At 50.2% G+C, this 14,850-nt stretch overlaps 1 protein-coding gene across 4 annotated transcripts in view; it reads left to right on the top strand.

The window, feature by feature from the left end:
* NRP2 (neuropilin 2) overlaps window positions 1-14,850 on the top strand; it is a 111,938-nt gene that overhangs the window by 59,561 nt on the left and 37,527 nt on the right. For all 4 annotated transcript variants that reach the window (XM_028112125.2, XM_028112126.2, XM_028112129.2 and 1 more), the window contains exons 10-12: window positions 1,859-2,003; window positions 6,154-6,270; window positions 9,203-9,343. In XM_028112125.2, coding sequence (XP_027967926.1) covers window positions 1,859-2,003; window positions 6,154-6,270; window positions 9,203-9,343 — 403 coding nt within the window. The remainder of the gene's footprint in view (window positions 1-1,858; window positions 2,004-6,153; window positions 6,271-9,202; window positions 9,344-14,850) is intronic.

Raw genomic sequence — 14,850 nt, 5'->3', positions numbered from 1 at the left:
TTTTAATCCTTCCAACATCTCTAGAAGGAGGATCCTTCTGTCGCTCCCATGTTAGAGATGACAAAACTGAGGCTTGGTGTCACCCCCGGGGTCATGGTGTATATCATGGAGAGCCACGATTCAGACACAGTCTGACTCCAGAGCCCAGACACCTACCCGCCACCCCTCACTGCCTTTCTGTCAAGTTTGACACCCTTTACACCCTCTTTCAGATGATGTTTCCTTGGAATTGACCAGACATCTAAAAAGGGATGTAGGTTTTGGAGGCCTAAGTATAGACACTTGGGGATTACTTCCAAAAACAACTGTTTTCTTTGAATGTCGCCGCACTCCTTTGTATTTTCCCAGTCTGGATTCTGCTTAGATCTGTCCCACCTCTCATACTGAGGCCGGGAGAGGCAGGAGAAACTTCCCAGGCCAGCATAGCCCACTTTTCCTGCCATCAGGGAGTAAGGGTCAGCCCTCAATGCTGGGTATGGAGGAGCCCCCAGCAAGAGGAAAAGACATCATGTCTGTCCCTCTCCAGGTCAAGCTCGGGGGGAGTCAGGCATTCTGATCCTAACTGCTGAGTTACCCTCGTTTGAAAGGAGGCCTCTTTTACCAAGGAAGGGGGAATTTCATGTCTCTATTTGGTCCCCTTTGCTCAGCAAATGTTTCCATTCTTAATGTAGAGGCACAGGCTGGATTGGAGGCTTGGCAATGCTGATATAAACACCCAGTTCACACTTTAGGGGCCTGGAAAGGCTCAGGACTTGGTAACTGGAAACCTCAGTGGACAGAGCAGAAGTTGGACCATGGGTTTTCCCGGAGAGAGCTGACCCTGGCTCTACTCGACCCATTCTGGGAGCCTGGGAAAGGAGATGATCTTAGCCAGTACCAGGGCCTGCCCTCCCCATGACAGCGCCCCCTTTTGAATTGTGGGCATCCTGCAAAGGAGGTAGTCCCTCAGCATCCCTAGGTGCTGATCAGCCACAGCCCCTGGCACATCTCCACACTAACATCACCCTAATCAGTGGCTCCCACATGTGCTCTGGGTTGCGTCCCCCACCTGGCTTGGACCAGGAGAGCCGCACTATCCTTAGTTCGTGTCCTGGGGCTCTAGGTGAGCTTTGTTTTGACAGAATTGGCTCTGCTAAACAAAGCTTTGGGGGTCATGGTCTCAGACTATCAATGTATGATGAGAGGATGTTGTTATTAGCCTGGAGAAGAAGATGGTCACTCTACCTTCAGCCTTTCGGTGACCTGGGAACTATCAGTCAGCTGGGGCTTTCTACATAGACTTTTAAGCATTACAAGAACTTTTTTTTTTTTTAAGATTTTATTTATTTGAGAGAGACAGGGAGAGAGCATGAGTGGGGTGAGGGGCAGAGGGAAAGGGACGAGCAGACTCCCCGCTGAGCGGGGGGGCCTGACATGGGGCTCCATCATGACCTGAGCCGAAGGCAGACTCTTAACCACCTGAGCCACCCAGGTGCCCCTACGACAAGAACTTCAAAGCCAATGGGCAAAGCAGCCCGAAATTCACTTGTCTTCTCTCCAGCCAAGTCCATTCAGAGCCTAATTCTTTCCCGAGTCCACAGCCTCCAATCCCAGGGTAGAAGACAGAACCTAGCAATTGCCACTTTCATTTGCTCCCTCTTTTCTGTGTTTCTGGGACCCTAACCATCTTCCAAATGAACCAAAACTTTGGTCTGAGGATGGAGTTCCCATGGGTTGTAACGTCCAGTGAGTCAACTACGAAGCTACCTTCTGGATGGATGGGCAGGGCAGGGAGGAGACGGGGAAGGATAGGAAAGAAGGGGAGGGGTGGGGTGGGGACCCCACAGAAGAGCAGCTGAGTGGCCTGTCTCCCCTGCAGCTGTTTGAAGGGAACATGCACTATGACACCCCTGACATCCGAAGATTCGACCCTGTTCCAGCGCAGTACGTGCGGGTGTACCCCGAGAGGTGGTCTCCAGCAGGGATTGGGATGCGGCTGGAGGTGCTGGGCTGTGACTGGACAGGTAAGGCCTGCTTTCCCACTCCAGGTCTCACTCCCATGGTCGTGTGACCCTGGCTTCCCAGCATGCCCTGGGAGTAGGTAAGACCATGAGGTGGATGGGCAGAGGGGCAGCCCTCCCCGGTGAAGCTCTGTCAGCTCGAAACCCCACCCACCCCAGGCCCTGTCGTGTTCTCCTGCCCTCAAACCCCAGGCACTCCAGCCCCTGGACAGGGGACAATTTCTCAGGGGATGTGCTTTGTCTTTTTTAAAGGATCATTTCAGTTCCCCAACCCCAGTCTCTCAAAAACAAATCATCACCACACACCACCCACCCAAATTCAATTAGACCCTGACTCTTCGGGCCAGGAGGCTGTGGCTGTTGATTTAGGGAAGAAAAAAACCCCTCATGATAATAAAGTAATCGGTTTATGTCTGAATCTGGCCTCCAGATGTCAGTGGCTAAGAGACTTCATTTTCGTTTCCAAGCCACATCTGTAAAAGGCATTTATTTGCTCAGGAGGGACCCTGTTGTAGGGGAGCCGTTAGGAGTAGAACTTCTTCCCCGTGCGCAAGCGGGAGCCTTGCTCATTCTCCCCCCCACCCCACGCCCCTCCCACCTCACCCCGCCACCCTCGGCGGCCCGGGCCCAGGGAAGACCTCTAACTCTTCCTTATTGCAGGTAAGGCCCACTGCGCATGCCCATCCTCCCTATTTCCCAGAAGCACCCTTGTCTTCTGAGTCAGCCCCCCCCTTCCTCTGGGCACCTCCTTGGGCAGAGCTGGCGCGAGATCTCACCTGAAGCTGGCTCACTGCCCTCCAAAAGGAGCTCAGGGGAGCCACCTGAACCCAGTGCGAGCAGGAGCGGCAGACAGGCCGAGCTGCCCCACCTCTGTCCGCCAGGCCCCCAGGTATCTCCATTTTCCTGTCAGTGCCCTACCGTCTCCAGCTCCCCCAGCAGGGCATCGGGAAGGATAATAAGGGCATGTCGGAGAAGTGCCTCTGGCGCCCAGGGGGGAGCGTGCTGCATCCCATGGCACAGAGGAGGAGCCCCGTTGAGGCACACAGGCTGGAAATTGGGCCCACATTAGCCTCTCTCACCTTTGGATTGAAGGCAGCCCCAGCGAACACATTTAAGAGGGAAGATACTTTACTCCTCCTCACGACGGGGAAAGGCCAAGTTTCCCTGCAGGCTGCTGAATGTGAGTCACCTGTCTGCTTGCAGGTGTGGAAAACTGCCCCTCCAGAGTGATACAAGCTGGCTTCGTTTATGGCCTCTTCGAAATCAAAGGGTTCGAGCTGCAGGGGACCCAGGAGATTCTAAAAGCCAGTGGCTTTCAAACATTTTTGACCATGATCCACAATTTAAAATAAATTTATATCACAATCCAGTTGGCTTGCAAGCACACACTCACACAGTGCATGCATACGGGTTACGGTGTATTGTTAAGTGCTGGACCCTGGGGACAGATTGCCAAGTACAAGCCCTTCTTCTGCTGATCTCTGGCTGCATGACCTCAGGACAAGTTCCTTAGACTCTCAGCATCTTGGTTATCTCAGCTGAAAAATTGGGATGATAATATCTACACCCCCTAGGGTTGATATGAGGATTCAGTGAAATAATGGATATAAAGTACTTAGACTGCTGCCTGGCACCTAATAAACCTGCAATAATACGTAAACGCAACTGGAACGAACGGTCCCCAGATCAGTGCTCATTTTCCCCATGTGAGCGCACTCTGACATATTATAGTCCACATTCAAAAATGCTGATCATGACCCATCACATTGATCCCACAACCTACAAACGAGTGTGGCATACACTTTGGAAAAAAAAAATCACAGATCTAGGCCAACGTCCTTATCACAGGTGGGGAAACTGAGTCCCAGAGAGAGGAAGCTACTTGTCAGAGGTCTGCCCCTCTGCGCCACGCCTCTCCCGGGCTGGCCCTGCTTTATGACCGGCTGGACAGTTGCTAATGCCCTTTTCCTTTTATTGCTCCCCCCGCCCCAACCTGGTCCAAATTACCCTGGCGATGGTCAGCAACAGGTTTCTCATTTCAAAGTCCTGCCTGGCCATTCCTTGGAAGATCAGAGTTGAGGCTTCTTAGCCTCTGCCCAGCCTCCTTCCCTTTGAAGTCGCTGACATCTGGTTTCAATTGTAAGGGGAACATTGCAGTTTGATGGGCAGTTACCCCTGAGCTCCCAGGAAAGCGCAGCGGACACGGCCTGCCTTCTCACTCACTATCCTTCACACACCCCGGTCTCTCCTTGCCTCCTCAGACCCCTGTGCCCCTGGATTTAACGTGATCTTTACCAACCAGCTACCTAACCTTCCCAGAAACTGCTCTTGTGGGCCACGTGACTTTTTTTGCTTTTCAAATTCCCATTCCTTTCTGCGAGGCGTCCCTGGTTCACTTCGTTCCTACCCCAAAAGGAGAACGGGGAAAAATAACAGGGCTGGCCTGAGTCACTGCAGCTAAATAATTTGACAGGGCTGCTTCACCTGTTAGTTTGTTTGTGTTCCAAATGATTACTTCTTGCTTTGCTGCCCATAGTTTGCTTTACAATTGAGTTTGAGATTCTATGACACAGTGACAAATTTGAACTTACAAATTAGGACGCTTCGAGGTTATTTGCTATTTACTGTGAGCAAGAGGCAGACACGGCAAAGGGAAGTATGAAAGGTTATGTGCGTCGTATTTAATAGCAGAAAGATGGGAAGTCGACCGTGAAAAAGCTATTCAGCGTATTTAGCAATTTCCTTCAGCTCCTGGCTTTATTAAATGGTATCCTAAAGTGTGCCTGACAAAGGCACCTAATCATAGGAACGTGTATAGAAATGGGAGGAACAATGCCCGAACTTATTCGGCAAGTCTCTCGTTGGAGGGCAACTGGGGGCTGAAGACCCCACCCCATGAGGCAAGGACTTGAACGCCAGTTACCAGAACCCCTCCTCGCCCCACCCAGGGCGTGACTCACTGTTTCATTCATTTCATAAATAGTTGCTGAATGAATGACTGGTGTGAGCAAATAGACAAGTGAATGGATGGGGGAATGAATCACCTAGAGCCTAGGTCAGAACTGACTGCCTGCAGCCAGGTTTGGCCCGGCCAAGTTCTGTTGCATGCTCCTTGTTTTAATACTTTGAAAAAGTTGCCAACACGGACAAGTCTAGAGACCTTCCATGGGAATGGAACTGACTTCGTGCTGGAAAAAAAAATTTTTTTTGCAAGATCTGGCCACGTTGGGCCCCCTCCCTTCAGGCCTTCAGTGTGCTGGAGCCCGTTTGGTGGCGTCCCTTGAATCAGGGCATGCGAGATGCCCTCTGCCACCTTCCGTCCCGCAGTGAACTCTCCCCAGCCCCCAGTCAGCCGTCTGGCTTACAGGAGGTGCATCCAGGAAGCCTTTGAATTTGCCACACCCTGACCTAAAGGCACAGCCGCAGTTACTTCCGGCAAGTGGAGTCTGAGTCCCTTTGGGTCCCTTTCCGTCCAGTTTTGTGCAAACACGAACAACAATGGCTATGGTTGTCTGTCTTCACTCATAGCTTTGGCTGTTGTGCTTCTGATGATCTTGTTAGAGGCGGGCCTCCTAGGTCAGTTAGCTTTGGTTCAAAAAAGTTCTGTCTGAGTCAGAGAAGGCTGAAAAGTGGACGTCTCTTCCACCTAAGAGCAGGGGTGAGCCGGGGCAGTACACAGGAAGCTCACGTCATTAAGCACTGAGACTTTTTCACTGTTTTGGATGGGCACCACTCGTGTGTGTGTGTGTGTGTGTGTGTGTGTGTGTGTGTGTGTGTGTGTGTTAGCCTGCCTTAGGGTCTGCTTCGCCCACATCCCTCACAGTCCACCTGGCCTTTTGTGCTGGCCACAGGGCCTTTGCTGTGGAGTCTGCGGCAGGGACATAGGTTTGTGTCCCTGCCTGTGTTGTGGCTGTTCCTGCAGCTTAGGGGACTATTCTTGTTCAACTCAGGCTGTGCTTCTGACTTCACTGACTCCAGGGACGTGTGTGTGCGTGTATGTGTACGTATCCATCTTCATTCCTTACCTTTTCTTCCTCCTTTAAAAGCCCACACTTAGGAGGGAAACTGAGTTTGGGGTGTCTTCCTCCTGCTGGGTTTCAGTGCAGGCTGCCGCGTGCCGCATTCACTCCCCCGTTTCTTTGTCCTTATGCAGACTCAAAGCCCACAGTAGAGACACTGGGACCCACAGTGAAAAGTGAAGAGACCACCACCCCATATCCCATCGATGAGGAGGCCACGGAGTGTGGGGAGAACTGCAGCTTTGAGGATGGTGAGTCATAGTTCATCTGGGATGGCACAGTGCCGACAATCAGAGGCAGTTGGCCTGTGGCTGGGGCGGGGACCTGGACGTCCCCTGATCAAAGGTCAGGGAGGTGTGGGTAGTCAGGAACTTGGGGCAGTGGCCATTTACAACCCATCTAGAAACATTCACATAGTGGAACAACCAACCAGTGACAGCCTACAGGCATGAACCTACTGGTCATCAGCTGAGATAAGGGTCCATCCAGAGAGGACCCCTCATTTGAGAAGCCTCCCTTTCTAGCCCTCACTTCGAATCATTAGAATCCTCAGCCTCTTTGTACTGAGCTGTGTCTCCACTATAAAGTCAGGTGAAGATCTGGTGGTCATCGGGGTGACTTGGCCCATGGAGCGCGGCAGTCAGGTTAACTCAGCAGTTAACCATTCCGTGACCGCATTGCCCTGTGTCTTCACCCACTGCTGATTGAGAAAGTGTAATAATCATGGCTTCAGAAAATGGCACATCCCATCCTCCATGGGGGGTGAGCACAGGTCAGTGACAAAGGCAGGGAGGTGCAAAGGCACCTCAACCCTTCCTTCAGATCCCAGGGGCTCCTCGTTCCAGATCAGCCTCTTCACATGGGAGCTCTGTATCACCTTTCTTTCATCTTCTGAACGCATCTGGGTGAGATAAAAACAATAATTGGCAGAGCCCAAAAGGACGTCACCTTACCAAGTATGAGGACATTCTTAACAAGCCACAAATTTTGGAATACCTGACATTTTGGGCTAGAATTTAAGGCTCGACAGCCTCCACTTACAGTAAATTACTGATCCTCATTAGACGTTCATTAGGCAAAATGAGGGGAGATTGGTGGAGAGACCTGGGGAGACTTGGAGAGACTTGGTGGAGACACAGCATAGCACCGACTTGGTAGGTAGATGGCACAGTCTGTGAGGCCCCGCGCCCCGCACGCGCGCTGACACCACTCCACTGATGGAGTGGCTGCCTCCAGAAAGTGGCTACAGAGGAGAATGGGAGGGAAGCCAGACATAAATGCTGAAGTTGTGTGACTGAAAAATGATAATTTAATGCATATGCTTTTAGGAATGTGTTTTTGTATATTGTGTGGGCGGGGCAACACTATTGGTCAGGGTGAGCTGAATACAAGATTCTGACATTTTAATGAACTTGTTTTTGTCTTATGAAGAGGAGAAAGAGACTTGGAGAATCTTCCAAGACGCGTTTAAGATGGTCTGCGAGCTCGCGGTGGAATGCATAGGGAGTTAATATAGGGCATCGGATTAGCAGAGCTAGCTTGGTGGAGGGCAGGAGGAGGGGGTTCTATCTAAATGGTGATCCAGAGGAAAATTTAAGAGTTCTGCTGTAAACTTTCAGAAGTTTAATGTCATTTCCCCGTTTATAGTGGTTTGTTTCATTTGAGCTTTCTTTGGTGGCTCCTCCCTATTTTTTTTTTTTTTTTTTTTTTTTTTTTTTTGCAGAAGGTTTCTTTGTGGAATTTGGTTCCTGAGACAGAATATGCGTGTAAACATGAGAGAGGAATTATGGTATATTGAATTACTCCATATTTTTTAATGGAAAAATAGAAATTCAGAAATTGTCAGGAGCAGGGGGGGTAAGGGCTAAGGGCTGACTTTTCCAAGCCACAGGTTGTGGCTTCTGTAATCGATTCCATGTGTTTCTCCTTGCCTTGGGCTGACTTTGGCCAAGGGTAGGCAAACATGAAATACTCCCTCTTGAGATGGGGAGGCACAGCCAGGGCCCAGGGCCTGGTGGCGGTCTGCCTCGGTGGCCAGCAGCGCCCTTCCCCTCGCCCCCATGGTGTGAGCAATTTGTCTCCACCAGGCCGTTGTTCCCTGTAGACTTCCTAACCTGCATTCTAGGCCTTCCCCACGGAAATTCCTCTCTGGGAACCCTGGGAAGGGAAGTGAGAAGGCCAAAGACCCCACTTCCTCCTGGCTACTACTGTTAGCCAGCACTTTTCCGCTGTCTCTGCAGCCGCTGCCGGCAAGCATCCAGATTTGGCTTCCCGTTTCCTTTCTCCCACCTCCACACGCCCGCCCCCGCTTCATCACATCTTTGGCACCAGCTCATAGTGGATTTTTAGAGCTGACTGGAGCCTCCAAAGAAAGTCTTTGGGTTCAGTCTTCCGGCTTAGGTGGACCACTGAGCAGACAGGGACAAGCCATTGTGCGGTCACTTCTGACATTTCCATGAGGAAGGCACTCCCTGCTGCCCCTGGGATCCTGGCCCGCAGATACTCGGTGCCATGTGAGATTATTTTTGCCCCTGGCCAGTGCTGAGCAAGGCGGCCGGCTGCTCTGGCCCCTTGCTTTGCCCTACCATGCCAAATCGCCCACCTGGCAGTGCTGCCCCACAGGGAGGCCGAGCTGACCCTGTGTCCTGGCACGGAAGACCTATCACAGGAGGTGAAGGGGGGGACAAACAAGCCTTCCTTGTTTCAGAGCTCACTCTCTCCTCCCTGGCCAGCACCTCCCTGGCATGTCAGCCTCTCTGGATGCTAATGGGCTGCCCCATCACTTGTGAGAGCCAGGTTGGCAGGAGCCAGCCTTCCACTGAGGCACTGGGGAGACATTCTTCTCTGGCACTTAGGGAACAGCAATTTTCCCATTTGTCTGCTCTCTGAGGTGGACAGAAGAGCCTGATTAGAGCCTGAAGCCGTTTGGTGGCCTCATTTATAATTGCTTACTATGGGAACCACTGGCAGACTTGGCTTTCGGGCCTGGGAAGGATGAGACCAAAGGCTGACCCAAAAGCCAACGATCGCCAAGATGAGTTAAATGAATCAGCAAAGGGAGCCACTTCTTTCTCTGCCCTCCACTTAGGCCTTGCCAGCGCTTTGAATAGCACCACTGTGGCCGTTGTCCCAACCCATTTCATTTGCGTTCTTTGGGTTATCCCCCCCCCCCCCCGCTTTCAGACAAAGATCTGCAGCTTCCTTCAGGATTCAACTGCAACTTTGATTTCGCCGAGGAGCCCTGTGGTTGGATGTACGACCATGCCAAGTGGCTCAGGAGCACCTGGACCGGCAGCTCCAGCCCAAACGACCGGACGTTTCCAGGTAAGCCAGCGGCAGATTCGGAGAGGAGAGAGTTACGGCTAGCCTGCTGCCCGTCTTGAAGCCTCAGATGCCCTGACAAGCGTCGTAACTTCCCACCACAGAGCAATCCTCTGCTCCGTGCCCACAAACCACCACAGTCTTTGCTCACAGCGTCTACCCTACAGAAGAGCTGGGTCGTGGTTCCTAGCCCTGTCTTGTGATTCACAGTGCAGCCCGGAAGCCGGGAGGGAGCAAGAGAGGCCAAGAGGAAAGAAAGAAAAAGAAGAAAGGAAGAGTAGTTGGGAGGTTTCGGGAGGCGGGATGAGGCGGTGCCCCCTTGTCACCATAGCTGTAGTGCTCCTGGCCGACATCACAGAACCTCTTGTCCACTCCTAAAACGTTCCTAAAATGCCTCCTTAGGAAACCACTGGCCTCCAGCCCGACGGATACTTCTCTGAGAGTATCCTCACAGTGGTAGCAAACCAAGCTGAGGGGCCAAAATGCTGCCATGCCCGTGGGGTTTCGCAGAGCTGGCTGGCACTCGGCTTCTGGAAGAGTGTTGCTGGAAGACAGTCCCCAACACACTGTTCAGCTGCCCTTTCTGAGTGCCGGCTTTGGGCAGCCTCTTGGGGCACTGTGGATGGAGAGGGCTTGCCTTGAGCCCTCCTCAGCCTGCAGGAGCAGGAGGGGTCTCCTCTGTCCACCGCAGCATGTGTTTACAGCAGGGTTCTGGCCAGCATTGAACCACCAGCTCCCTGGGGACGGGGGAAGAGAGAAACCCTGCCTTGTAATATTTGCCACTTTCAGTGGCGTCAAGCGCCCCCCCCACCACCACCCCGTGGTTATGCTACTGACACGTCACCAGAGGCAAAGGTGGGAAATATAAACAGCCTTAGATCGTTTTCTGCCATCAAACAGCTCGGATAGATAGGAATGACTTCAGGAGCATAGAGACTGGCAAGATGGATCCAAATACTGAGCAGGTGTTGAGTTCTGAGAATTTATGATCTTTCGTTTTTAATGTAACTTATTTAATGGTAACTTTATGTCATTTAATTTTTAATAATGACTGCGCTTAACAACTGCCTCGCAACATTCCAGAAAATTTAACAGCCGGCTCTCGCAAGCCAGCACACGTTGGCTCTAGCCCACCACACATTAGGTTTTCATTGTTCTGCACCCCTGGCCTGGACCTCGGAGCCCCATAAGCATTTGAGAGCACAGGGGTCCGTTCTGGAAATTGGTAGATCAAATGTTGCCTGACTGGAGAATAAAAGGGGGAGGAGGCCCCCCTCCTTCTGCAGGGTTCCGCAGAGCAGCTCTGCTGCCCCTCAACCCCAGGGACTGGCGGTGTCCCCTGCCCCCAGGGGACGGCAGTGGGCGAGATGCCAGGAGAGTTTTGTAGGCTGGCCTCCTGACACAGCCTGCACTTGCTTTCCTGGAGGGTCACAGCGTCTGCTCTGGAGAAAAACATTTTCATATTTCAAGTGTTTATCTCTTCAGCATTTGAGTGCTCAGAGAGATTAATATCTGAAGATCACCGTGGCCTCGGGCAACAGGAGAGAACACTTACCCTCGTCCCGGTCTTAATCACCTTCCCCCTCTCGTTCACTGCAATAATGTTTAATTAATATAATGAGCCTCCTGCACGTTGGAAAAAAAAAATACTTATTTTTATAATCCAGCCTGGATTTTTCATTTCATTTCCTCTCCTTTGAGACCTGGCCCAATTAATTGGTTGTTTTTCCCAGCCTCCACTTTGTATCTGAACATACAGAAGGTTTGTGGGGTATGCGTCAGCGTGTGTAGGCATAGTGTGTACTTGTGGGTTATGGGTGTCTTTATGCATCAGCATAGGTGTTTCTTTCTCAAGGTGTTTGCGGGTTGCGTGTGTGTGCACATGTCATGCGTTTTATGTGTAGATGTTGGTGTGTCTGTGAATATGTGTGTGCATGTGTTTGTATGCATGTCTTACATGTGGACCTCTGTGTGTGTGCGCATGGTTGATTGTGGTTGCAGTGTGTATGTGCGTCATGCGCGTGCATGCGCATTGCGTGACGTGGGTATGAGGGGGCAGCTTGGCGGAGGCACTTTGAATGAAGGGACATAGATGACGCAGCATGGGGAGGTTTACTGGCTCTTACTCAGCGACCGTCTTCAGGTTCTCCCTAAGAATTCGGCCTTCTCCCTTGCACTCTTCTGAGCAGATTTTCTCTCGGAGGCCAGCCCTGTCCAGGCTACAAGGCCACCAATTAGCAAGTGACACTTCTGAGAGAGCTTCGGTTACTCTCCATCTGAGCCTGGCCTTCACCTCTGTCCCTCTGCCCATTCACCTCCGCTGCTCCCTGGTTCAGACCTCACCCTCACCTGAGTGCCCCTTCTGCTACCCTGGCTACCGGTTGGAAATTCTAGCTCCTCATTCCAGTTGATTCATTACACCCTGAGGTCTGGGAGGGCTTTTCAGAGCAAGCTCGCAAAGCAGGCAGAATTCCAACCATGGGCTGGATGGATGGGGACAGAAAGAAAATTAGGGCCATGAGGAACTCCTCGATCTAATGTTATTTCTCCCTGAAGATATTGAGAAGGAAAATAATTATTTTCCTCTTCCAGAGGAATCCCTGAAGTTCAAAAAGGTGGCTCTTATAACCTGTCTCCAGAAAACAAAATCATACTGTTGGTTTCAGAACCCTTCCTTCTATCCTCTGATGATTTTAAAAGTCACTTGCTGTATTTGCTACTTTCCTTCTCCTTACAAGGCTCGATATGGGGCTTTAAGCAGGGGAGGATAGAAAGCCCTTTCTGTTCAGGGTGGTCCTTTCTTTAAAAAAAAGGGGGGGTGCCCGAGGGGAGCAGTTGGGAGAGGGGAAACAGCTGTGCCCGATCAAGGGCAGGGCAGATGGTGGACCTTCCAGTCAAACCCAAAAGCCCTGTGTCCCCCACACTTCGCCACTCCACAAAGAGGAGACACTCTTTAAGAGAAGTGTGCCATATGTTTTATCCCCTTATGGGAGAGCTAAGCAAAAGTAATTGCGTGTAGGAAAGGAGGTGTCTTCATCGAGCATGGGGGGTGTCGGGGAATAGCCATGTTGAAATATCATACACAGCCTATTTGCTTAAAAGTGTCTGTGGAAACAACTTACATTCCTTAGATATTTTCTGATTTAGTTCTTTTCTCATGTTCTGTTTTGTCCTTTTTTTTTTTTTCTTTTCCTTTCAAGTCAGCAATTAGTTCTGTTCTTTTGGCCAGTGGTAATAGTTGCTTAAGGCTGACAAGACACCACTGGTTTCATGCCCCTGTTTTTGTTTTTCAAAATAGTCTTTCAAGCCGCTCAGAACCCCTTCTTTTAGCTCTTTGCTTGTAGCTTATAAGCCTGGAGTGTGTGCTCACACCAGCCCCTGGGGACCCTGTCCCGAATTCAGTGACCCCTGGTGGTTGCAGAGGAGCCGGCCCCATGTCCTCTGAGAAGCCACTTTGCCTTTTCTCTGCAGCTACAGCCTCACAGAAAATGTCTTCCCTTGTGGGAGCCATAGTATTTTCTAGAGACATTCTCAAGTGCGATGATTGTAAACCCAGTTTTGAGGATGATCAGATTCTTGTGTTTCAGGGACAAGGTAAAAACTCTGAGATGCCATGGTGAGTCCGCCTGTCTAGAGCTGCACCGTTTAATATGGTAGCCACTAGCTATTTTAATTTTAGTTAAATATAATTAAATACAGCTACAATTTTAGTTCCTCATCTCAGGGGCTTGGTGGCCAGGATATATCGGACGGCACAGATGTAGACCGTGGCCGTCATCACAGGATTGTCTTGGTCAGACCGCGTAGGCATCTTTTGGTATTGACGTGTGCGTGATCTCTGGGGTCCTTGCTGATGCTGCTTCCCCACAGAGGGGACCGATGGCAGTGTAAACCAAGAAGCAAGTAATTAGGTGGACATGCCTTCTCTGTGGTCCCTTGGTGGGAGTGTCCAGTGGCAGCTACTTTTGTCATTATGTCGTTCAACCTCAGTGAGCAACCACAGTAAGGTAAGCAAGTAGCATAGCATTAGATAGGGTAGGAACTATTTCATTTGACCAAAAAAAAAGGAAATACTAAGTAATACAAATAATGGTAATAATAGTGGTAATAATAATAATAATAGTTATGGTTACTATTATTATCATTATTATCAGGAATGAGACAAGAAGACTAGCGAAAGAGCGGACCTTGGCAGGTCAGCTTCCGAATCCTCAAGTGTGCGGGCTCCCTACCTGTGTGTTCTTTTATACGTCTGTTGACCTCATGAACTATGGTGACAGTAGTACTTCATTTCAATCACTCCAAATCATGGGAGTGATATGACGGAAACAGGCAGGGTGCTGGCTGGCTCAGCCGGTAGAGCATGTGACTCTTGGTCTTGGAGTTGTGGGTTCAGGCCCCGCACTGGGCATGGAGCCTACTTAAAGTTAAATAAATAAATAATAAAAAATAAAACAGGCAATGCCTACTTGTAACAGTACACCATTATGAAAAGACAGAGCTTTGGCTGCCTAGCACTTACATGTTTACTCTGGATTCAAAAACAAGCTCAGGACAGAGTAAGAATACAATGTTCTGAAATACTTGAATGTTGTTAATGGTAACTGTTCCATCACATGTCAGTGGTAGAGTTATTAACATATCGTGGGGCTGTTTTGCTGCAGACTGGGCCATTTATAAACTCCATGGGAGTAGAGGACCAGGACGGTGATTCACTGAGGGATAGGTGCGAGAGACTGAGTGTGTGTGGGGTGGGGTGGGGGTGGGGGGAGGTAGGTGGTTGCAAAGAAATTACAGAAAAGAATTGATAAGTGAACTTGCTCATGATGGGTTTGCTATTTGACAGGGAGCTAGTAGTGACCCTGTGAATGAAAAAGCAACTCTCTCAGAACTCGAAAGGCCTCCCCTGTAGGTGGGACCAGGGCATCAAAGGATCCAGACTCTGCATTGGCATTAGCTTGAGTTGCTGTTGGAAAGAGGATGATGTGGCAGGACACAGCCACTGCTCATAGCCAGACGAGAGCTTCTCGGGCTCAGGCTATGGGAGACAACTAAAGACCAGGAGCAGTTTGGCTAAAAGAAAGCCAGTATTCAAAGAATACCTTCGCCTGGAAAAGGAAAGCATAGAGGCTCTTCTTTAAGGAAAACAGGAAGGAAAAAAAACTCTGACTTTATAGAAAAGACAGCAGTGAAGAGACGCTACTATTCCTTTTTTAAAATTTTTTAATTTAAATTCAATTTAATTAACATATAGTGTATTATTAGTTTCTGAGGTGGAAGTCAGTGATTCGTCAGTTGCATATAACACCCAGTGCTCTTTACTTCAAGTGCCCTTCTTAATGCCTGTCACCCAGTTGCCCCATTCCCCCCCACCTCCCCTCAGTTTGTTCCCTGTACTTAAGAGTCTCTTATGGTTTGCCTCCCTCTCTGTTTTCCTCTTATTTTATTTTTCCTTCCTTCCTCTATGTTCATCTGTTTCGTTTCCCTTTTTTCTGAAAGTCATGATTGGC

The sequence above is a fragment of the Eumetopias jubatus genome, unplaced genomic scaffold (assembly GCF_037043125.1).
Source record: "Eumetopias jubatus isolate StellerSeaLion01/CBP00866 unplaced genomic scaffold, mEumJub1_p1.0 scaffold_3, whole genome shotgun sequence".
Taxonomy (NCBI): Eukaryota; Metazoa; Chordata; class Mammalia; order Carnivora; family Otariidae; genus Eumetopias; species Eumetopias jubatus.
The sequence above is the reverse complement of the archived record's forward strand: the minus strand, read 5'-3'. Positions and strand labels throughout refer to the sequence as shown.